The 24675-nt window shown below is 52.5% G+C and overlaps 1 protein-coding gene across 3 annotated transcripts; it reads left to right on the forward strand.

Annotated features, from left to right (window-relative positions):
- Positions 1–6801: 6801 nt before the first annotated feature.
- Positions 6802–24382, forward strand: FGR (FGR proto-oncogene, Src family tyrosine kinase). Of its 3 annotated transcripts, none has more exons than XM_061186916.1 (13): positions 6802–6989; positions 13935–13997; positions 15008–15240; positions 15713–15815; positions 16635–16733; positions 19889–19992; positions 20237–20386; positions 21073–21228; positions 21325–21504; positions 22103–22179; positions 22416–22569; positions 23346–23477; positions 23586–24382. In XM_061186916.1, exons 3-13 carry the CDS (start codon positions 15021–15023, stop codon positions 23792–23794), a joined length of 1584 nt encoding a protein of 527 aa, XP_061042899.1. In that variant the 5' UTR covers positions 6802–6989; positions 13935–13997; positions 15008–15020; the 3' UTR covers positions 23795–24382. The 3 variants fall into 3 exon arrangements, with proteins under 3 accessions (XP_061042899.1, XP_061042901.1, XP_061042900.1); XM_061186918.1 differs by having other exon boundaries at positions 15011–15240; XM_061186917.1 differs by lacking the exon at positions 6802–6989 and adding an exon at positions 7140–7185.
- Positions 24383–24675: the final 293 nt, after the last annotated feature.

A 24675-nucleotide genomic window follows, 5' to 3' on the forward strand; every position in this document is an offset into this window, starting at 1 on the left:
GGACTAGGGTATACAGTGGTGGTGGGAGAGAGTCTAAAACTCCTGATCAGACATCCCTCCCTGGCTCCTGACAGCCTTTTGTACACCTACTATGTACGAGGTACTTTCAAAGGCATCATATCCTTTACTTCTCATCCTGGGAGATAAATATTAAGTTCTGGTTTTACTGATGTGGAAATTAAAGCTTAGAGTTGTTGAGTCACGGCCTAAGAAAACATAGCTAGTAACTTATGGGGCTTAAATTTGGTCCATCCTACCTTTGACAAGGAAGAAGTCAGAGCAGCACCACACCCTGCTGCCCTCCATGAGCCAGGTCTGTTCCTGGGGGTCCTGGCAGTGGGGCCTGAGCCAGTGCCATCTCTGTCCTCCAAGAGACCCCAGTCCCATAGAGCACAAGAGGACCAGACTCCAAGCAAGACATCTGGAGGTTGAACAGGCCTCATAGGGCATCCTGTCCCTTGAGGGTGTGGATGGTGTCCCATCCTGTCCTTGTACAGATCAGGAAACAGAGGTCCAGAGGTGGGCAGACCCTTGTTCAAGGTCACACAGCCTGTCAGAGGCCCTGTGTCTTACCCAGGTAAAGACTTGCTGCTCATAAAAGACAGAGCGTGCCAATCGCCCTCCAGCGGTGCCGACAAGAAGTGCTCGAGGGTCAGGGAAGGGAGAAAATAGCACCTGCCTAGAAGGCTGAGCCTGGGCAAGAAAAGAGGAGAGAGAGGCTGCCAGCTGGGGAGACCTCTGGGCCAAGGGTTGGCAGTGGGACTTGTGTGCATCACCATGGGGGCCCATCCCCTGCCCATACATGAGGCTAGTCCATGAGGATCTCCTCTGTTGCTCTCCCCGGTGATTCCTGAGACCAACCATTCTGCTGCTGAGCTACTCTGAGAACGTAGCTCTTCTTTCTCCTTAGCTGAAATTCTGCTGCCTGAGGCTGCACCCGCTGGTCAGATTTCTGCTGTCTGGGTCCCCAGAAGGAGTATCATCCCGGAGCCTCGGGGGGTGGAAGTCGGGGGAGGGACTCTATCAGAGCTTTCACCTGTGGGCAATCTCCTATTTCTCCTTCAGAACCCACTAGATACTCTCTCCTCTGGGGAGTCATCCCTCTCCCCCAAGCAAAGTTCATTCCTTTCTTCACTCCTGTTTTCAACCAACGACTATCAAGCACCTACTAGGTGCCAGGCACTATCGATGTGCTGGGTAGATCTGGTGACCAAAGCCCTGCCCTAGTGGAGCCGAAAGCCTAGGCGGGAGGGAGAAAAACACATTGACTAATACATACCCTGATAGCTGTTTTTTTCCCCAAAGCTATCTAGCCAAATTTTATACATTATATTTGGCAATGATGTCTCTTTGGTCTCCTTTAATAGAGAACAGTGACCCCATCCTGCCTTTTTTTTTTTTAAAGACAACAACTTTTAAATGACCTAGTCAGTTGTCTTTCAGAATGTTCCACATTATAGGTGAGTGTGAAGGTTCCCTCTAGTGTCGTTTACCGTATTCCTCTAAACCCGGTATCGCTTGTAACTGGAAGTTAGGTGGAGACCACAGGATGGCAAACTTTCTCTGTGAAGGGGCAGAAAGTAAATATTTTGGACTCTGCAGCTCATACCGTCTCTGTTGCAAGTACTCAGCACCGTCGTCGTAGCATGAGAGTAGCCATACACAGTACGCAAATGGAGCGTGGCTGTGTTTCAGTTACAACTTTATTCAAGGATATTGAAATTGGGATTTAACGTAATTTTCATATGTCACGCAATATTATTCTTTCTTTGATTTTTTAGAACAATTTAAAAATGTAAAAACCATTCTTACTTCAGGGGCTGCACAAAAACAGGCAGAGGGCCATCTTTGACCCATGGTTTGCTAACCCCTGATTGGATTTAGGTTAAGCATCTGTAGCAAGAATTCTTCATAGTGATGGTGTATACCTAATAGTCATCGCGTGAGGAAGCACGTACTGCCAGCTTATGCCAGTTACGGGGTGAGTTGCGGGATGTCCACTAGACCTCTCCATTGAAAAGAGAGATCCTCTTTGCAAATGCCAGGTCAGCTGTGCGGGGCTCCTTCAGCATTATGTGAACGTTGTGTTCTTTAGAACCTTTCAACTAGTGTTTTTAGCACCAGCTATGCACTGAATTGTGTCCCCCCCCCCCACAAATTCATATGTTGAAGCCCAAACTCCAGTGTGACTGTATTTGGAGATAGGGCCCTTATGGAAGTAGTTAAGGTTAAATAAGGTCATAAGGGTGGGGCTCAAATCCAATCAGACAGGTGTCAAGGATAAGAAGATACACCAGAGGGCTTCCCTGGGGGCGCAGTGGTTAAAATCCGCCTGCCAATGCAGGGGACACGAGTTCGATCCCTGGTCCGGGAAGATCCCACATGCCGCGGAGCAACTAAGCCTGTGCGCCACAACTACTGAGCCTGCGCTCTAGAGCCCGCGAGCCACAACTACTGAGGCCAAGTGCTGCAACTACTGAAGCCTGCGTGCCTACAGCCCATGCTCCCCAACAAGAGAAGCCACCGCAGTGAGAAGCCCGTGCACCGCAGCGAAGAGTAGCTCCCGCTCCCTGCAACTAGAGAAAGCCCGCACACAGCAATGAAGACCCAACACAGCCATAAGGAAAGAAAGAAAGAAAAAAAGAAAGAGAGAGAGAGGGAGGGAGGGAGGGAGGGAGGGAGGGAGGGAGAGAGAGAGAGAGAGAGAGAAAGAAAGAAAGAAAGAAAGAAAAATACACCAGAGTTCCTTCTTTCTCTGCCATGTGAGGACATATTGAGAAGGCAGCCGTCTGCAAGCCAGGAAGAGAGCTCCCACAAGAAACCCACCCTGCCAGACCTTGATCTGGGACTTCTAGCTTCCAGAACTGTAAGAAATAAATGTTTGTTGTTTGAGCCACCCACTCTATGGCTTTTGGTATGGCAGCCCGACGTGACTAACACATCATTGACGATTCTTGCCTAAATTGATTATCTAATTGAGGCTACAAAATGGAGTTTTTCTAGTTCTCACATTCCCCCTAGTATATTAGCTGGCATTCTTCTACAAAGAAAAGCTTTCCTTCATCAAGTAGGAATGAACCGCAGCTCCTCTTAAAAAGACAGAATAAATGTTAAATTCTCTAAGGGAAAGTTTTTGGGTTTTTTTTCTTTTTTAATGGGAAATTCTAGAACCTGTTTGTATGCTGAGAGGATAATTCTTTGGAGAGGGAAAGACATGGTGCAGGAGAGGAGGTTACAGAAGGCGTGAAGTCCTAAAAAGGTAGGAGGATGTAGAGTGCAAGTGGGGAAGGGGGAAAAAGGGTGGGAAGGGGGAGGGCAGAAGAGAGGGTGTGAACTGGTCATCTGGGCAGACATACAGGGCCAGCTTACTAAGAAACGCACCGGAGGGTTGCTGGGCCTGGTTAGCGCCCTTTGAATCTGGGAGCTGTAACTCTTGTCTGTCTGGCAGGTGGCTTTCTCCTCCTCACCCCGAGAAGGTGAATGGTTGGATTGCTGCAGGCCTGGGGCTTTCCAGGCAAGCACACTGGAGGGCGGCAAGGCAGGGCAGGGGCTTGGCAAAGGGGCACCATAACGACTGACCACAGAATCCAAGATAGTTGAAAACAGAAGTGAGAGCAGGAGAGTGATGGCTGGATGGGAAATGGATGGGAGGTCTCAGCAGCTTGCTGGGCCTTGATTTTTGGTTTTGGTATCAGTTTTCAGAATTGATTTAAAGGAACACATGAGCGAGCGGGGGAACTGTGAGCACTAAGGATAGTGGGGGAGGCCCCCCTGTGGCCTCTTTGCCCTGTGCCCATTGTCTCCTGTGTCATATGGGGAGCACGTGCCACACGGAGGGCAAGGACTGGACCTGACTCCTATTCGAGCCTCCACCACCCAGCCTGCCACAGACTAGTGACAGGGAAGTCTGAGTATGATTGAACGAATGAATGAATGATAGCAAACACTTATACGGCACTTACTGTGTACCAAGCACTAGTCTAACAGCTTATTGATTTCTCCCAAGACTTCTGTAAGGTAGAGACTCCCCATTTTACAGATGAAGAAACTGAAGCATGGAAAGGTAAAATAATTTGTCCAAAGTCACAGAGCTAGGAAGAGGCAGAGTTGGACTGCAAACCAGGCAGTCTGATCCCAGAGTCTGTGCTCCTAACCACCAGGTTATTCTGAATGGATGAATGAGAGTCATAGACTCGGCCTATCTCTGTCCTGGGTGAAACCAGGTTTATCCTGAGGTCAGAGCCCCGATCTGGTCAAGAGAGACCCCGAGACGATCAACAATGAACTGAGAAATACTCAGTTCTAGATTGTGACAACTGCCATGAAGGAGACAAACTGGGTGCCAAGGGCAAGAATAAAGGGACCTCCTTAGATGAGGTGGTCAGGGAAGGCTTCTCTGAAAAGGCAGCAATTCAGGTTAAGGATAGAAAGGAGCCAGTACTGTGAAAAGCCAGGGAAAGGGTGTCCTAGGAAGAGGGAACTGCATGTGAGAAGATCCTGAGGCAAAAAGTCAATGTAGTCTAGGAACTGAAAAGGATTCCAGTGTGGCTGAAGAGGAGGATGGCCCAAATGGGACTGAAGAGGTGGGCACGGGCCAGGTACGCAAGGCTTGGGAGGTCATGGCAAGGCATTTGGATTTTATTATTCTTCCCTATTACTGAATTGTATTTTTGTTATTCCAAGCAAAATGGGAGGTAAGCCGTGAGAGAGTTTTGAGCAAGGAACTTATGTGGTCTGATTTGTATTTTAAAAGCAGAAGCAGGGGCTTCCCTGGTGGCGCAGTGGTTGAGAATCTGCCTGCCAATGCAGGGGATGCGGGTTCGAGCCCTGGTCTGGGAAGATCCCACATGCTGCGGAGCGGCTGGGCCCGTGAGCCACAATTACTGAGCCTGTGCGTCTGGAGCCTGTGCGTCTGGAGCCTGTGCGTCTGGAGCCTGTGCTCCGCAACAAGAGAGGCCGCGATGGTGAGAGGCCCGCGCACCACGATGAAGAGTGGCCCCCGCTTGCCACAACTGGAGAGAGCCCTCGCACAGAAACAAAGACCCAACAAAGCCATAAATAAAATAAATAAATAAAATTTAAAAAAAGAAAAAAGAAAATGCTCCCTATTTCACTTACAAAATTAATTTTGAATTAGTCAAAATCCCTATTTAAAAAAAAAATAAAAAATAAAAAAAAATAAAAGCAGAAGCAGTTCTGTTCTGTTCATTTGCTTATTCATTGATTCTTGAATATTTTCATTCATTCTTTAATTCTTACATTCAGTCATTTATTTTTTCATTGGGCTTTCATTTGTTTACCTGTTAATTCCTTTGCCCCTTGATTGATTCATGCACTCCTGTACCCAGACAACCTGCCTCTCTGTGCCAGACCCTGCCTGGGCTCCAGGGGCATTGCCAACAGCCAGGTCTAGTCCTTGGCCTTGAGGAAAACATATACCACACCCCACACCCCAGGAAAATGATGCTGAGTGCTCAGCTGGGGATAAGAAGCCAGCCCTTGAAGGATGACAGAGCCTGATAGATTGGGGGATCCCCAGGGATGGGACCAGTCTCTTTCCTGTCTGTGCTCCCGAAGCCTGACACCTGACAGGCAATGATAAATGTTTGTTTGTTAACTGAACAGGTGGGACAATAGCCAGTCAGGGAGTGCTTGATGGAGGAGGTGATGATGTCCAGCCAGGGTGACGCCACCCTTCCCAAGTCCCTGCACCTCCACCTCCTCCCCTGTGCCTTCCTCCCCCCGTCCTTCCTCCCATTATCCTAAGAGAAAGGCATTCTTACCTGCACCCCACTGTTCTCTGCCACCCCGCAAGCATATTGAGACACACATGAGCACATGCGTGTGCACAGACACACACAGGCATTCAAACGCATCCCTGCTCATACACAGAAGCACATGTGCCTGCATAATGTGTCCCAGTTGTTGATTCCAAAATTGCAGTCATCACATTCATTGCCTCCAGTCACACACTCACACACACACACACACACCTGTTCTTACACACGCTCCCTGCCTCCCCACTATATCCCAACACACATACTTCTCCACCAAACAGCCCTCCCACTATCACCTCTTCCTCCCCAGACAGGAGGGATTCTCCTGGTCCTGGCTGAAGGCTGAAGAAGTAACAGTGGTGGGAGGGGGGATTGAACCCCAGGTTGAGGGGAGGTCAGGGACCCCTGATCGTTGGAAAGGCTGGAACTGTGATAGAAGATGCTACTCAGTTTTTCTAAAACTTGGGTGTGTGGGGGAGGCTTGACACCTCCCTGCTTCCTCAGTGTAGCCCAGTGACTGATCCTCTGAAAAGCAGTTTCCTAAGAGAAGGGTCTTCTGCTGCTCCCCACCGTCCTAGATCCCTGCCTCCCCAGCGCTCAGTCCCCAAGGATGGCAAGGTGTGGTGACTGGATCCGAAGTGGCCCTGGTGACAGCAGTGTGAGAATTTGGGTTAAGGTCTGTCCGTATCTGGTCCTCAGTTTTCTCAGCTGCAGAAGTGGGGTGGGGCAGTGATAGAGAAAAGCCCCTCTTAACCTCAAATGCCATGATTCTAAAAGAGCAGGTGCTTCTGGGTGTGAGGAACCTGCCCCTTTGGAGGGGGTCTTGGGAAGGTTGTGCTAGGGGTTCAGGTCTGGGGACAGGAGCCAGGGTGCAGGGGGAGGCCTGGGAAAGCCGAGCCGCGGTAACCCGGGGGGGAGGTGGGAAATGGGGGCGGGAGGGCCTAGGATTTGAGGGCCCCTCCCCGCTGCGGGCAGCTGGCTTGGGGCTGGGGCGTGACTGCAAGTTCTCCCCGTCGCCACCGCCATCGCGCCGCTGCGGCTGCAATAAGAGAAGTCCGAGGCTGCTTCCTCCTCCCTGCCCAGAGGGGGCGGCGGTCAGAGGCAGGCAGCACCCCAGTTTTCTCGCCCCCACCCCCGTCGCTACTTGTGGCTGCTGGGAGCCCCGGCTGGCTAGCCCCGGGGTCGGTCAGAAGCGGTGTCCCCTGGGACCAGGTAGGTGCAGTCAGGTGGGGCTGGATGGGCAGGCGGTGCCCCGCCCCCAGCCCGCCCTAGGCCCCAGGGTCCGGGTTGTGGGAGAGTGGGGGGACGTGAACTTGGGGAGGATTGCTGAGGGAGTTGAAGGCCAAAGCGACCCCACTCTGAAAAGAGCCTAAAAAGGAAAACTGAGGAGACCTGGAGCGTGAAACTGGTAAAATTTGGGGAGGGGGATGAGGGAATATGGGGAAAGTAAACTAAAAGGACCCCCAAAAATGGTCTGGTGGGGAAAACGGAGGGAACCTGTAGAGATAGAATTTGGGAAGGGGGCTGAGTCGGGGAAGGGAAACTGAGGGGACGCACACAAGGGCCTGGGAACCTTGAAAGCGAGAATTTGGGGAGAAGCTGAGAGGTCTGGAATAGAGGAACTACTAGGTGGCGGGCCTGGGAGAATCAGGTGAGGGAGTCTGCCAGAAAGGGGTCAAGGAGAACCATTTGTGGAGGACGCAGAACGTGGGGCGCAATTCCGGGGGTCCAGAAAGTCCCCCTATCCGGAATCGGCAGAAGTTGGGGGCGAAGTCTGTAGCTGGGAAGGGAGGGGAGGCTGCCACGCTGCAGCCCCCTAGACTCTCCCGCCCAGCACAGGTGGGCGGGTCCCGGTTGGCTAGGGGACTCCTTCAACTTGCTGGAGGCGTGGGTTCCCGTTTCCTGGGGAAGTCCCCGCCCTCGGCAGGGATGGGCCTCTCTGGGTGCCCCCTCCCCGCCCGCGGTGGCGGTCTCGGTCCACGTTCCTCTCGGGATCCGGGAATTGCTGGCCGCCCCGACGGAAATCCTGCCTTTGACCGCGATTGCAGGGAGGGGCTGTCTCCATGGCAACAAGAGGGCGGAGAGACCGAGCCCAGCGCTTGGCTGCAGCAGGGCTCAACGCCCGCGGTTCCCCCTTTGGTCCCCTCCCCCCCGCCCATTTTGGGTCCTCAGTCGGGGGCGGCCTGCGGGATAGAGGAGTAAGGCAATGATGCTCAGTGTTCAGGGATCCTGAGGTGGGGAATTTGCAGTCTCAGGGACTTAGCCAGACTGGGACCTTGATTGCTGTGTGACTTTAGGCAAGTTATGGGGCTTCTCTGGGCCTCATGTTCCTCATTTGAATTATGTAGGACATTATCTCTGCCCCTACCCAGCTCCCATCCCCCACCTTATCCCCAGTCATGAGAACCAGGTGCAAAAAGCAGTTTTTGCCCAGTGTGCTGGAGGGGTTAAGACTTATCACTCCTTCACTTTCTCAAAAGCATGGAGCGGGACCAAAAAGCCTGACAGGGCCTCCAGGAACCAGCACACAGCTGACTTCTAGTGAAATAAATGTTTGTGGGTCTGTTGAGGCCCCATACTGGGAAAGTCAGCAGGTTTGAGATCTGTCCCCCACACCCCACCCTTTTTTTTTTGCTATTTTTTGTGTTTATGTTCATGGTATAAACACTGGTTTGCCAGAAAGTTTTGCCGTTCTCAATTCCAAATAATACAAAGTTCAAGAATATGAGTTTTATTGAAACTTCATTTTATTGAAACCAGTGATCCCTGAGTCCTTTGGCATCCTTCCATCTGTGCGTGGTGGTGGGAGAGCAGGGCTCTGTTCCCACTTCTAAGATGGGAAGGTGGAGGTTTGGGAGTGAAGGACTGACAGGCCAGCAGTAGGGACCCAGAGTCCAGGGCATCCCGTCCCTGATGTGGTGAAGGAAGTAGCCAGAGATGAGGCCTGCGTTCCCCCCTCAACCTTACCAAATCCCACGTAGCCCTCTGGAGAGGGGAGCGGGTGAGGAGGGGAGTGATGGAAGAAGGTATGGGGCTCCTGGGCTTCATGGCTGGCTCCTGCTCCCCAGTGGGTATGAAGCGGTGAGTGAGGGTGGAGAGTGTGTGTGAGTATGCTTTGGGCTTTGAGTGAATGAGCATGAACATGTGAGCATATGTGTGGGTGTTTGGGTGTTCTCTGCAGCCACCTGGGGCTGACGTGGCAAAGGAAGTGGCCAGACTTTTGGGAGGATGGGTAGGGAGACCCCAGAACTGGAGAAGGAGGAGCCAGGGCCCTTTCTGCACAGAGCAGACCAGGCTGGGCTACCATGGGACTCCGGGGAAGTCTGGCCACACAGTGGAATCTAGGCTCCTGTTCCCTCAGCTCCCCCTGGACCGCCCATGGCTCTCATGCCCCAAGAATCTCAATTCCCTCAAGACCCCTATTTTAGAGGCTAATGGGTAGGTTTTCAGCAACAGATGAGAAACCACTTTTACCCACAAGAAATGGAGAAAATTCAGCTGATGCCCTCAGGGCCATGTGGAGGGTAAAGTGAGTGTGGCCCCTCTCCCACCTCCACGCACCTGGCCCTACCGGGGTGGCAGAGTCAGACTCTGGTATGTCCTCTTAGCCCCTGGGTGTTCAGGGCTAGGGGTGGTTAGGCCTCAAGCAGGAATGGTGCGAGATGGTTGGAGGTTCTATGAGAGGTGAGGGTCTCAGTGAGGGAGATGGGGGCTCAGTAAGGGCACTAGAGCCAGTGAGGGGTGGAGGTTCCCAGTGAGGGGTGGAAGCCTTCATCAGGGGTGTCAGGCCTTGGTGAGTGATGGGGTGCGGCGGGGCTGAGACTTGGGCCTGCCCCTGGCCAGCCCAGAGCCCTGAGGAGGAGCCGGAACTCTTGCTGGATGGTGGTTTCCTGCTGCTGTTCAGTCCCAGTTCCCTTTTGGTGAAATCCCCCAGGCAGCTGGGCCAGCTCAGCCCTCCCGCCTCACCCAGAGCACTTCTCTTTCTTCTCAGCCTTGCCACTCCTCCTCCCTCAGCCTTGGAGGGGGCTTCTTCAAGGGAAGGGAACAGAAGTGAAAATTCACTGAGCAACTACTGAGCGCCATGTGCTTTCAGGGGCTTGACCGCAGTTGATGCGCAGAAGCAACCCCACGAGGTAGAGACTTAGGATTCCTATTTTCTAGGCGAAGAAACTGCAGCTCAGAGAGAAGTGAACTGACTTGCCCAGTGTCTCAAGCTAGTTGTCAGGCAGGGTAGAATTTGAGGTGAAATCTGTCTTCAGATCCCACAGGACGTCCTGTGTCTACATCAAAGCCCTGATGTGGCGTTGGCAAGTATGGACCTCAAGAAAGATGGGTGAGCCTGGGGCTCCTATGTCCAAGAGTAGGGGTGGGAGGATGGCAGGTTCCCTGCTGGGTGGCCAGCTGCCATATGGCAGGGGTGGTGTGATCAGCTGGCCCAGAGCTGGGTAGGAAATATGACATTCACCAGTCAGGGACAGCATGACCTACTGCTCAGGCTTTGGAGAGCATAGCCGGGAACAGAACTCTGGACCCAAATTAATAATCCTGGCTTTGAATCCCCTGTCTGGCTGTTTGACCTCCAGCAAGTCACTTCCCCCCTACACACAAGAGAGAGGTAGACTGATAAATGGTCCCTGGGGGCCATTCTAGCATGCGGTTCTCAGCCTCACTCAGCCACACTGGGCAAGAGCCTTCCCAACAACTGCACAGAAGGTACAGATGCAAAAACTGAGGCTCAGAGGGCTCATGTTATTCACCCAAGACCCCAGAGCTGGGTAGGACCACACAGAGGGAGATGCTGAAGATGGGAACAACATGGTCCAGGACTGGACCTCAGCTCTGACATCCACAACCTGATTTTGATCCAGATCAGACTTTGGAAGCCAACTCCTGTCAACCAGATGTTCAAGAGGCATGTTTATTAACAGACTCAACTCCCTGCAGTGACCAGAACACTTGTAGCCGTTCTCTGAGCTAGTGCCTTTCTGGTGTTAGCAGGCAGCCTAGATCAGCGCTGAGAAAAGAGAGACCTGGATTCAGATTCTAAGAGCTATGAAAATCAGTGATTGCCTGAGAGACCCTGGGCAGGTCACTTCCCCTCGCTGGGCTGTAGTGAGAATTCAGGGCATGTAGCACAGGGCCTGGCACACTGTAGGTGCTCAATAAGGTACATACATTATTGCTTTCACAAGGACTTCAAAATACAACATTGCTTATGATGGGCTTTGGAGCCAAATTGATTGGGGTTGCATTTTAGCTTCCCCTTACTTGCTATGTAGCTAATCTTAGGGAAGTTATTTAACACCTTTGTGACTCAGCTTCCTTATCTGTAAAATAGGGGTAATAATAAAACCTACCTTATAGGGTCACTAAATGAGATCAATCATGGGAATTGCTTGGCACAGTGTCAGGCACTGAGTAGGTGTTTAATAAATTAGCATTTTAAAACTAATAGTTATTGCCCCCCCACCAGACTTCTAGGAAGTCAAATTACCCTCCTAGGAATTGGTGGCTGGTAGTTGAGATCAGAGCTAGGCGAGGACAAAGAGTCCTGGGGGGCTATTTTCATGCAGATGCCAAGCAGAGAGAACCCTACCAGCTCCCTTTCTCTTTTTCCTATCTTTAGCTCTTTAGTTCTCTGTCTTTGCCTCTCTCTTTCTCCGTCTCTGTCCCTCTCTGTCTCTCTACCTCTCATTTCTGTCTATTTGTCTCTTCTCTTTGTTTCTTTCTGGCAGTGATATGCTGGAGCTAGCTAGCTGGTACTGGCTCTTGGGAGCTGATTCTGCGAATCTCTTTCCAGCCCAGCGTTCAGGAAGTCACTTCGGTAACTTGAAATCAGCCATGGTGGGAATATTTACACCATGGAAATCAGCAACTGCTACAAATCAGGGCCCTTTTTCCCCCTTTTCTTTTAAGAGTCAGTATACCAGGATACGCTCACCCCTGCCCCTGCTGCCTTGCCAGGGCTCTCCCTAAGCCCACAGAGCCTTCCGCCTCCTTCTCGGAAACTGACAGTTTCTGAACCCACGTTCCACTCCAGGCATGCAGAATTCTGGGCTCCCCTTAGGCTGATTTGAAAACATTGTGGTAACAGGTACCTGTGTATTGTTGGAAGTGGCCGCATTGTATCTAAGTGGGGACCCAAGAGGTTGTATAAGTTTGTATCTCTTACAGAGGGGAGCTCTGTGTGGGTCTGTGACTCAGGGATGGGGGAGCTACATATATCTCTGGGTTTCCCTCTGGAGGCTCCATGCACCTGTGCATGCTTGCAGGAATGGCTGTAATCATCTGTGTCTGTGACCAGGCAATGGAGAGAAGTGGTTCAGATCCTGGAAACAAACGCCAGGATACATCATCTGTGTGACCTTGGGCAAGTTTCTAAACCTCTCTGTGCCTCAGTTGCCTTATCAATAATTATAATACTTACCTCGTAGAGTTGTCATGAGAATAAAATGAGGTAATATATATAAAGTGTTTAATGCAGTGGCTGGCACAGAGGAAGTGCTATAAATCCTCCATATGCTATTCTTTGGGAGAGGCTGTGTGTGTGTGTGTGTGTGTGTGTGTGTGTGTGTGTAGATGGGTGAGGGCTGAAGGTGTGTGTATATTCACAGATGTCTGCATCTGTGAATCTGTACAGAGGAGCTCATAGTCTCTGTGTGAGGTGCTACGTGTAGCTGAGGTGACGTGTGTGCGTCTGAGAAGGTGTCGGGAGGGCCGTGTGGACCTGCGTGTAGGGCTCTGTGTTGTTTGAGATGTGCAATGTGTCTTCCTGTGAGAAGACCTCCATTCTCACCCTATAACCTTTGTTTTCATCTTACCCCCATCTGTTTCCTCAGTGCCTGAAATCCCCTCCCTTGGCTCTAGATGCCCCCCACCTCCACGTCTATTCTCTCCCTGAGTCTAACCAGCCCTGTAGCCCTTCGGACAGTGGCTTCACCCCAGGGGAGGGGTCCTGAGGTGAAGATCTCGGCAATGGCTTGGTGAACAGGGCCTATTTTGGGGCTCAAACCACAGCCTGCCTCACAGTTCACCACATGGGTGTCACCCCCCCACACACACACACACGGGAGAACGGTTACAGTGGAGCATGAGACAGGCTGGTGGGTCTAGAGTGGGGGTCAGGGCACTGATGTGACAGAGCCATCGGCTAAGCAGCTGGATCCAGTGGATCCAGGAGGGCTTCCTGGAAGAGGTGAGTAGTGCTGGGTAGGAGGGGCAGGACCCATAGAGAAGAGGGGGGAGGCTATCCATAAAGGGAACTGGACTTGGGAGTTGAGAAAGGCAAGACCGGGCACCTGTCCCAAGGATCCTTGGGCCCCTCTGGGAGAAATCAGGGTTCACTGGGTTGGTCCCACCCTAGAACTCTCCATTCCTCTCATATCTGAGAAAACCGAGCCCTCTCCCCAGCAGTTCCTCTCTGAGTGTTGCAATGGCAGAGTTTCTGGAGGGGCGTGGAGAGCCCTTGCTCAATGACCTGCCTGCCGTGTCACTCAGAGGACACAGCTACTAAGAAAGGCTTGGCTCACTTAGGGACTCCCCAAGGGACCCTGGTGGCTCTGGCTTCTGACCTGGGCCTTTCCCTCATGTGGGGATAAGAAAAAGCTCTGGAGGTAGGTGTCCACCTGCACTCAGCTACCAGGTATAGTCCTGGGGTTGCCGGGGTTTACCCAGCCCAGGGTGGGAACAGAAATCCTATTACAGACATGGGTCTAACCCAAAGATACGAGTGTGTGAGTGTACGAGTCTGTTAGCCTGAGAGGCAGCCTGTGGCGTGTGTGTGCCTGTGTGTGCTACCATGCATCAGAGCCTGGGCTCGTGTGAGAGTTAGTTGTGTTGGTGTGTGGCAGTGCTGGTGAGCACGCTCATGCAAGTGTGCGCTGTGAGTACTGGTGTGTGACTGTGTGCTGCTGTGGATGCTACTCTATGTGTTGGTGTGTCAGGTGGATGTGAGTGCGAGAGGGCTGGTGTGATGGTGTGTCCTGTCTGGGGGTGGATGTCTAAATGAGCTGGGGCTGTGGGAAGGAAAATGAAGGCAGAAGGCACGCTAGGGCCGAGCCCAGGCCCCCTGGCTTCCTGGAGAGGACAGGCGCTGGCATCTGGCTGCAGAAACACTGGCAGAGACTTCACCTTCCGTGTCCTCTGTCTCGCCTTCAGGTCTCTGGCCCCTCCCAAGGACCATGCCGCAGCCCCACTGACCCAGGAGTAGGGGCCTGAAGGGTGAGTGGGAGGAATGGGGACTGAGGGCTCTCAGGGTCAGGAAATGGGGTAGGGGTGGCCTTTCTGGGCCCCACAGTTCCTCACAGCCCCCTCCTCCTACAAGGACCCTGTTGCTAGGTAACAGATGGGGGAGCCGGAATGAGGCAGCTTGAAAGGCCAGAGGCTGGACCCACGACAGGAAATGGCCTTGATCCCCCTCTGCAGGGAAGCTCCAGGCGCAGGCACACAGCCCTCACACACACTTACACACAAACATGCATTGATACATAGACATGCACACACACACAGAGACACACACATACCCACAGAGACATGCACACCTACTTACACAGACCTACACACACAGATACACACACGCAGACAGGCACAAATACTCCCACTCAGGGCTATGCACACAGTCGTGACACACAGATACAGAGGCACCCACTCACACCCACCCACCTGCATGCACAGTCACACACACACACACAGGCACACACACGCACGCTCACACAGAAACACACGCATACGTAATACTCATACAGACATGAACACACAGAGTCATCACATGCAATAAACATACACACACTCATACACACACTCACATACACACACAGACGCAGACATTCACAAAAGGCTGCACATACACACACACACACACACACACCAGCAAACTCACAAATACTCAGAGATGCACACACAAGCACTCTGACGGAGTCACAGAAACCCAACACACTGAAGCACTAGGAGGCAAAAATATGTAAATGAACACAGCAACATCGTGAAGCAGAAAACCAGCCCCGTGGAGGAGACACATACTCTCTCCACACACACTAATGCAGCTGGGGGGATGGACGCAATGGTGGCCCTGCCCCACCTTTATCCCTCACTAGGGAGGACACCCCCTACTCCAGGCCTGAGAGAGGAAGCTGCATGCCTGCGTGAGTGTGTGTGTGCAAGCGTGCGTGCATGTGTGCCTAGGGTGGCATATCTGGCAGGGGCCCCACGTGAAGCATGCCCCCGTTCCGTAGCAGGGCACGTGGAATGGGCTGTGTGTTCTGCAAGAAGTTGGAGCCGGGGCCCAAGGAGGATGGTGGCCTGGAAGAGGACTTCAGGGGCTACGGGGCTGCAGACCGCTATGGCCCTGCCCCTACTCAGGGCCGGCCTGCATCCTCCTTCGCCCATATCCCCAACTACAACAACTTCTCCCCTCAGCCCGCCAACCCCGCCTTCCTCAATGGGGGCACCATCAGGGGCATCTCAGGTGAGTCCAATGGGCTGGAGTCAGGCAATGACTGGACCCTGGTAGGACCTAGGGGAAGGAGAGACTTGGACTTGTCCTTAGGAGCCTCCATTATGATTTGGGAGACACGGCCCTGCTTTTAGCGCACAGTCTGAGGGAGTATGTACAGCTCTACCCTCAGAAACCCTAGTCTGAGGGGGAGACATAGTTCTGTTCCCAGTCTGAGAGAAGGATTCTGATGACAGATGCCAGTGGGAAGTCTGCTTGGTGGGGGAGAGCAGAAGCAACTCCCCAAGGAGTCCCCAAGGGGGGAGAGATGGGCTTGAAGGTGTGTGTCCTGAATCCATGTCCAAAGCAGAAATCCACTGGATTCCAAAGACCTTTGCGATCCAGTGCACTGCAGCAGTGGGGAGGCATAGTGCCTGGCTGTGGAACAGGACTCTGGGGGTGCAGCCCCTGTGGTGCCCCCTGATGAGTAGCCCTGACTCTGCAGGGACTGGGGTGACCCTGTTCACCGCCCTTTATGACTATGAGGCCCGAACAGAGGATGACCTCACCTTCGCCAAGGGCGAGAAGTTCCACATCCTGAACAACATGTAAGTGACCAGGCCACCCAGCTCAGGACATGGCCTGGATGGGGAGCAGGACCCAGAGAGGAATCCTACCTGGTCCTTGTCCTCAGAAAGCTCTAGCCTAGTTGGGGAGGGATACTTGACAATCACAAGCCGGGGTGATTGCTACTATGTAGGGGAAGCCTGAGGAACTATGGGCACAGAAAGAATACCAACCATGGTCTCCAGGGTAGTAGTGATCAGGGCAGGCTTTCTGGAAGTGATTTCTAAGCTGAGACTAGAAAAATGAATAGACATTGAAAGAAGGGGTGAGAAAAAAGGAAGAGAGAGGGAGAGAGAATGAAACTAGAGAGAATGAAACTAAATGATGACTTCTGGAAACCACCAAGTGGTTCAGTATAGGTGGGCCATAAAGTATGAAGTGCAGAACAGAGAGAGCAGATCCTGAAGAGGTGGGTGGGAGCAGATTCTGCAGGGCTTTTTAAGCCATCTTGAGGAGTCTGGATTTTATCAAGAAGGAAATATAGCCATTGGAGGGGTTTTTAATGGAGAAGTGACCTAGTTAGCTGTCCACTGCCCGCCCAAAGCCCAGCCCAGCTGAAGTGCCAGAAAAGAAAGCCAGGAGGCCCAGATGTCCCCAAACATATTCCTTCAGCGGGGAAAAGCTCCCGGGGCAGCTGCAGTGGCTGGGGGCAGAACAGACGAAAGCCTTGGGGAGGGTGTGTACCCAAGGTGAGGGGTTGGCAGGGCCAGTGTCCACCTGACCCTCGGTGTGACCCTGCCTGGCCCCATGGTGCCCCAGGGGCTGGGTTGCCAACGCCGCCGCCTGTTCTGTGCCTTCAGCGAGGGTGACTGGTGGGAGGCTCGGTCCCTCAGCTCTGGACAGACTGGCTACATTCCCAGCAACTACGTGGCCCCTGTGGACTCCATCCAGGCTGAAGAGTAAGTAGGGGTTGGGGGGAGGCCAGCCTTACAGACAGGACCCTGGAGTCCAGACTCAAGGCCACCTCTTGGGCAAGTCACAGCTCCACTCTGAGCCTGTCTCCTTACCTGTAATTCTGTAAGATCTTTGTGAGGATAAAAAGATAATAATGATGACACTAAGAGTAGGTAAATATTATCTAGCACGTACTATGTTCTGGACACTATTCAAAGTGCTTCCTGTGCATTAACAAAGTTAGAAACTAATAGAATCCTATTTTACAAATGAGGAAACTGAGGCACAGAGAAATTAAATATCCTGCCCAGTTCACATGGCTAGTAAGTAGGTGGAGCTGGTATTTGAACCCAGATAGTCTGGCTACATTTGCTAAGCATTATATATATATATATATATATATATATATATATATATATATATATACACACACACACACACATATATATATATATATATATGGCCTCTCGGAGATAACAACAGTGTATGAGCTTTAAAAAAAAATTGTAAAGTGCTAAACAGATGGAAGGGAGCATTACTTAGAATTAATTCTATTAAGGAATCAGGGAAGTATCATTTATGGAGTATCTTGATGTAATTGAGATACTATGACAGATACTTTACCTACCTAGATTCATTTAATTCTCACAGTAACACTATGGATATTATTATTGTCCCATTTTACAGATGAGGAAACTGAGGCTCATAAAAACTCTTTATCTAGCCTCACGTATACATACATATATGGGAAAAGTAAAGATTGGAGAGACTGCAGAATGGGAGTCACCAGGACTTGGTGACTGATTTGCCATTGGGCTATGGGGAGTGGGAGGAATCCAGGGTGACCCAAAACCTTCTTGAGGAACTGAGTGGGTGCCATTTGCTAAAGTGGGGAACACAGGAGCAGGTACAGATACATGAGCGGGCTTGTTAGCTTGAATTCATGGAAAGGAACACCCACGTGGAAGAGACGGCCAGCAATTAGATTAGGTTGTGCTTTGTATGCGAGGTGCCCAGCCCATGCTAAGCCATGCCCCTGAATTAGCCCAGAGGAAGGGGCATCTTATTCTCATTGGAACTAAGGCTCCTTAGTTTGTTTGCTGTGGCTCCTGCAGAGGGCACACCTGGGCTGGGGTGGCAGGACTCTTCAGAGTGGAGATGATAATTAGAGCTGCACAGGGGAGTGAAGGAAGAGGGAGAAGAGTGAGAAAGAGACTGGCCCTAGGACCCAACTTTGGAAAGAGCTGTTGGAAAACCAGGCCAGGCTAAGTCAGAACAGCCAAGAGGGCGGAGGGGAGGTTTCAGGAAACAAGAGAGGGAGTGTCAGAGGCTGCCACTGGATTTGGCAATGGGGGTGACCTTGGTGAGAGATCTCTCCACATGAAGTGGGGGTGGAGGCCAGACAGCAGAGCCTGGGAGGGAGTGGGAGGTGAGGAAGTAGAGACCCAAGTGTGAAGTGCTTTTTCAAGTGAAGGAAGGTGAGAGATATAGCAGAATGTTGATGGCAAGATAGAGCTTAGAACGGTTTCCTTTGGGGAAGGAAGAAATGTGGGCATATGTAGAGGCTGGTGGTGGGATGGAGAGGCTGCAGATGGGGGCTGGTCGGTGGGGGAGAGGTGTCCTTGAGCAGATGGGAGTGAACGGGGTCCTGAGCTCAAATGGGATGAGGCCTTCATCTGGAGAGGGTGGTAGGAGGCATGGAGGAAAGGAGAGGTGATGAGGCAGAAGGTGAGAGGTTTGGGGGTCCACATCTCGGCGGCAGTGTTGTGAAGTTCAGAGAGGCACTCCGTGCAGTGTCATGGTTAAGAACAGTGTCATGGTCAAGAGCGCATGCCTTAGAGCAGACAGCTTGGGTTCCTATTCTGGCAGCACAGCTTAAGAGTCGAGTGGCTGTGGGTAAGTTGCTTAACCACTAGGCATTTCAATTTTCTCATCTGTCTAATGGGGGTTAATAATAGTACTTACTTCACAGTGTTGTTATAAGAATTAAATGAATACATATATGTATGACAGCAGAGCCTGACACAAAATAAGTGCTGTTATGATTATGTCAATTATTAAGGAAGTAGCTAATGTCATGGGTGTGAGTGGGGGCAGAGCATTGAAAAAACTTGGGAATGTGTTCTGTCTGCATAGTTCTTCAACAGTTTCTCCTTTCCCACCCTGCCTGCCCTCCTGGACACGCTATTCGCCAATGCCTTCCCCTGTTCCCCAAACTGTGCGTAGTACCCAGGTATGGATTGACAGTCCCAGAGTTCACTGAGACTGCCACCTCCCTTGATTTGAAAACTATGCTCCTTTTAATTCAGCCCAAGACGGTCACAGGCCAATTTAGTGATCAAATGACATCTGAGTCTTCTATGACACCTACGGTCACCTCGACTCTCCCAGTGTACTCTCACAGTTGGTTTCAGGCTACAGTTCAGTCCCAGGAAGAATATCCAAGAGACAGCAGGAATGCTTGAGGTCTGAGCTTGAAGTAGAGACTTAGAACAACATCCAAATTTAAGAGAGTGGAGGAAAAGCAGCAGTCAGAGCTGGGCAGGAGCAGTCAAAAAGAGGGGAAGAGGGAGTTCCCTGTCAGTCCAGTGGTTAGGACTCGGCGCTTTCGCTGTCGTGGCCCGAGTTCAATCCCTGGTCAGGGAATTAAGATCCCACAAGCCACGAGGTGTGGCGAAGGGGGAAAAAAAAAGGAGGGGAAGAGAAGCAGGGAAGGGTGTCGTTCTGGACGCCAGATGAGGAAAGGGTTTGAGATGTGTGCAGGGAGAGGAATCTGAGCGATTGCCTGCGATGGTGGGAAAAGAAGTAGGGTCGGTGGCGAAGGATTTCAGGTAGCCAGCCCTGTGGGCAGGTCAGTTCCCCTCTCTGTGCCTCAAGTTCCTCATCTGTAAATGAGCCTATGGAAGGAGCGGTAGTGAGATGGACCCTGATGAGGTCACTGATGACTGGGGTTCTAGCAATTTAAATTCAAGAGAAACCCAGAGAGTGAAGAGAAGTCGAACCTTTATTGGGCACCTTCTGTGTACCAGGCATTCTACATTCGCCTTCTCTGTGATCCTCCTAATCAGGCTGAATCTTGGCTAGTGAGGTGACTTTTCCCAGGAGGCTGAGTTGGGGGTTGAACTGGGTGTATCTGACTCTTGCCTGCCCTTCCCAACAGGTGGTACTTTGGAAAGATCGGGAGGAAGGACGCGGAGAGGCAGCTGCTCTCCCTGGGGAACCCCCGGGGGGCCTTTCTCATTCGAGAGAGCGAGACCACCAAAGGTGGGGCTGTGCCACTGCCCATCCAACAGGGAAGCCTAGCCATTAGGGGGAGGCTAGGAGCAGTGGGGTGGGACTTGGGACAGGGCCACGACTGGGACAGGGTTGGAGGGGCAGAGCTAAAACTGGGACTGGGTTCAAGGGATGTGGCCATCCAACCTCAGAGTCCCCAGCCTTTTGGGCCTCTCTGGGCTCCCAGACTGGGGATGAGGAGGAAAGCAGGCCCAAAGGTAACCCTTGCCCACAGGCGCCTACTCCCTATCCATCCGGGATTGGGACCAGGCCAGAGGCGATCACGTGAAGCATTACAAGATCCGCAAGCTGGACACAGGTGGCTACTACATCACCACGAGGGCTCAGTTCGACTCGGTACAGGAGCTGGTGCAGCACTACCTTGGTGAGGGCAGCCCTCAAGGCTGGAGTGTGCTTCAGATTCCTGAACCAATCGGCTGAGACTGAGGCCCAGACAAGGGAAGGGGCTCCCAAAGCAGTAGTGGCTGGACCAGAACTAGAACCCAAATATCTGGGCTCCCAGCCCAAGATCCTGCTCTGTAGGTTTCCAGAGGAAACTGAGGCATGAAGCTGTCCATGGCCAAAGGATGCCCTCTAATGTCTGAGCTGGGTAGGAGACTGAGTGGACCTGACTTGGAGGATGGGCTGTGGGGTTGAGGGGAAGGTTAGCATCCGTGCCTGGTTTCTGCTTTGGTTGGTTAGGCCAAGGATAGGTCTGTGGTAAGGGTGAGGGCTTCATGTCCACACCATTGTCTGGAATTCCCAAATCCATTTCTACCTGTCAGGCCCAGCTGGAGGCCACCTCTTATGGGAAGGCCCAGATGGACGCCACCTCTTATGCGAAGGCTCCCAGTTCTTTCAGGGATCATCTCTCCCTCTGGTGCTACCTCCTTCCCTGGGCACTAACATGTTCACCTACTCAGTGGATCAGGTTGCCTTCTGCCCTGGCCTGTGACCTCAGCTGTGTCCTAGTTCCTTATAACTGATCTTGGGGGCTGGGGTGGGATGAGGAATGTGTGGGCCATTCTGGCCTGCCTTTGACCTCCAACCTCCCAATCCCCCACTGCCCAGAGGTGAACGATGGGCTGTGCCACCTGCTCACGGCGGCCTGCACCACCGTGAAGCCGCAGACGCTGGGCCTAGCCAAGGACGCCTGGGAGATCAGCCGCAGCTCCATCGCGCTCGAGCGGCGGCTGGGTACCGGCTGCTTCGGGGATGTGTGGCTGGGTACGGAGGTCCTGGGAGCGGGGGCCGGGGCCCGAGGCAGGGGCGAGGGCTTGGGACGGCGGCGAGCCGGTCCTGACAAGCCTTTCTGCCCGACAGGCATGTGGAACGGCAGCACGAAGGTGGCGGTGAAGACGCTGAAGCCGGGCACCATGTCCCCGAAGGCCTTCCTGGCGGAGGCGCAGATCATGAAGCTGCTGCGCCATGACAAGCTGGTGCAGCTGTACGCAGTGGTGTCGGAGGAGCCCATCTACATCGTGACAGAATTCCTGTGCCACGGTGAGGGGCGGGGTCATGAGGCGGAGTCTGAGAGGGCGGGATTTGGGGCGAAGTTAAGGTGCGTGTCTCTGGGGGAGGAACTTGGGTGGCGACTTGGGATGGGACGAGGAACAATGGGCAGAGTCCGAGTGAGGGGCCGGAATGAGTGAAAACACAGGAGTGCTGGGAGTGGGGGCGGGGCCAAGTTAGACGGGGCGGGGCCGACCTGGGGGCGGAGCCTTTGCCTCGGGGCGGAGCCTCGTGGGTGGTCAGCTGGTGGGTGGAGCTTGGGCGAGTGAAGGCGGGATCTGTGATGAGAAAGGATCTGGGGCAGAGTCTTAGTGGGGCTTGTCTAGGGAGGATGGAGGAAGAGAAGAAACGAGACGTGGGCAGAATCAGGGTGTCTGTGAGAGTAGGGCCTGGGCGAGATCTGTGAGGGGTTGAGGCACCTGGCAGAATCCTGAGTGGGGGCGGATCTAGGGTGAGAGGCCTGGGAGCAAGGGGGTGGGGTCAAACTATGTGAGAGGAGTCATGGAGAGGGGCGAGGCCAAGCGAGAGAAGGCAAGCCTGGAGCTGGGAGTAGTGTGTTGATGCTGATTTTTTGAGTTCTCCTCCCCAGGTAGCTTGCTGGAGTTCCTCAAGGACCGGGAGGGCCAGGGTTTGAGGCTGCCCCAATTGGTGGACATGGCAGCCCAGGTAAACTGGGACAACAGCCTTTATCTCTCAGAGCCCCTCCTATTATCTTCCACAAATCCCTGTGTCCTCAAACGCCTAGCCTACCCCTGGAAGTGCAGCCCCAGCCCCTGGATAATCTGTGCGACCTGAGGCAGGGCACTGCCCCTCTCTTTGAGCCCCAGTCTGGAAAGTGGGTTTTTCAAATGATCCCTCACGCAAACCATGGTGTTCCCATCTCTCTATACCTTCGCCCCCAGGTAGCTGAGGGCATGGCCTACATGGAGCACATGAACTACATCCACCGAGACCTGAGGGCAGCCAACATCCTTGTGGGGGAGCGGCTGCTGTGCAAGATTGCTGACTTTGGGCTGGCCCGTCTCATCGAGGATGATGAGTACAACCCCCAGCAAGGTGCCCTGCCTCACCCCACCTTCCAAGAGCTCCCCAGTGCACCAAGGGGCTGCCATGGGGCCCCACCTCCCCGCAGACCATCCGGGACATTCCCACTCTGATGTAGTGTAAGAGGCAACTCTGGGTTCAAACCCAGCTCCTCCACTTACCAACCCTGTGGCCTTGGGCAAGTCACCTAACCTCTCTGGGAGCTGTCTTTTCTCACAATAAAATTCGCAATGAAAATATTCAGACAACAGTTAAGTTAACAGATATTTATCAAGCACCTACTATGTGCAAGGCACTGCTATAAATCTCAAGTGAAAGACCATAGAGTGTAATAGGGAAAATGCTGTAGCCAGAATGCCTGGGTATGAATCCTAGACACTTACATGCTGTGTGATTTGGGCAAGTTATTAACTACTCAGTGCCACCTTTTCCTCTTCTGTACAATGGGGATAATAATAGTAATAGTAAAAAAAATAGTAATAAAACTCACAGGGTTTTCATGAAAGTTAATTGAATTAATGCACGTAGATCGCTTAAAATGGTGCCTGGCACGTGGTAAAGGCTATACAAGTGTTAGCTATTATTATGATGAGAATTATTACAATGTTTGTAAAGTGCCCGGTACTATACTAGACACAGTAGCAAGTGCTGGCTAGATACCAGGTCTTTTCTGTTATGCCCAGAGACCTCTGTGCTTAGGGGCCCCAGTCCTAAAGATGCCATTCTCTTAATCCAGCTGTTCCCAGGGATTTCTGCACTAACTTTCCCTTCTCCCCCAATCTCTCCAGGGACCAAGTTCCCCATCAAGTGGACAGCTCCAGAGGCTGCCCTCTTTGGCAGATTCACCATCAAGTCAGATGTGTGGTCCTTTGGGATCCTGCTCACTGAACTCATCACCAAGGGCCGAGTCCCCTACCCAGGTTTGCTGGGAGGTGGGGAGGTGAAAGGGTGGTCATGGGAAGGGCTTCTTCCTGGTTGCCTCTTCAGGAGGGGCTAGGCCCCCTGACTGACGGAGCCCCACCCTCCAGGCATGAATAAACGGGAAGTGCTGGAACAGGTGGAGCATGGCTACCACATGCCGTGCCCCCCAGGCTGCCCAGCATCCCTGTACGAGGTCATGGAACAGACCTGGCGTCTGGACCCGGAGGAGAGGCCTACCTTCGAGTACCTGCAGTCCTTCCTGGAGGACTACTTCACCTCCACAGAACCCCAGTACCAGCCTGGGGATGAGACATAGCCTGTTTGGGCATGAACCACCTCTCTGGGGGTGCTCACCAGCCCTTCCAATCCCCAGGGCTCTGGTCCCAAAGCCCCCCAGGCCTAGAACCCTATAGAGTCCTAGCATGTCAGAGCAAGCAAGTTGCTTTGGCATCATCTAGGGCAACTCATTCATTTTAAAGATGGGGCAAATCAAGGCTCAGAGATAATCCCTCACCAACTGTGGCCCCAAGCTCTATTTCTCCCCTTCCCACTTCTGCCTCTGCATGCCTCTAGTCTTCCTGTCTGCACTCCCCCACAAAAGAAATGCTCAGATCTTGTCTAGTTATTTATAAAACTGTATATCCTTTCCCTCACTTATCTCCTGTCCCTGCTTTCCTACCCTGTCATCCCACCCTGGTCCTGGCCCCCAGAATTCACCTCCTACTCAATTCTCTCATGTCTGTATGTTACAAAGAGAGGGAAAGTCTTTGCCGGATCTCTTTCCTGCTGGGTGGATTCTGTAGTCCAGGACTGAGGTCCAAGCCCAGGGTGAAGGAGAGTGTTGCTGAGGGCTCATCACCTCTCTGAATCATGTGTGTGTTTACTGATTTTGTAAATAAGAAAAGTGACAATATGAATCCTTGAGCTGTGCAAATCCCTTCCTGTGGGAGGGATGGTGGTCGGTGGGAGGTGAGTGGGGTTGCTTTGGCTGCTGGGAGGCAGGGGAGGTAAGAGAGCACCCTAATGCCTACTAAGCACAGGGCACCCAAGGTGTGTTCTAGGACACCCCAAAGTCCTGAAGCTCATCCTCATGTGAGTTTAGGGCGAGTTGAGAGATGGATATAGAAGACAGGTAACTGCAGATCAAAATATCTCCTTCATTACTGATGTGGCTTTCAATCTGCATGCAGTGGTTTT

Source organism: Eubalaena glacialis, chromosome 3 (genome assembly GCF_028564815.1).
Source record: "Eubalaena glacialis isolate mEubGla1 chromosome 3, mEubGla1.1.hap2.+ XY, whole genome shotgun sequence".
NCBI lineage: Eukaryota > Metazoa > Chordata > Mammalia > Artiodactyla > Balaenidae > Eubalaena > Eubalaena glacialis.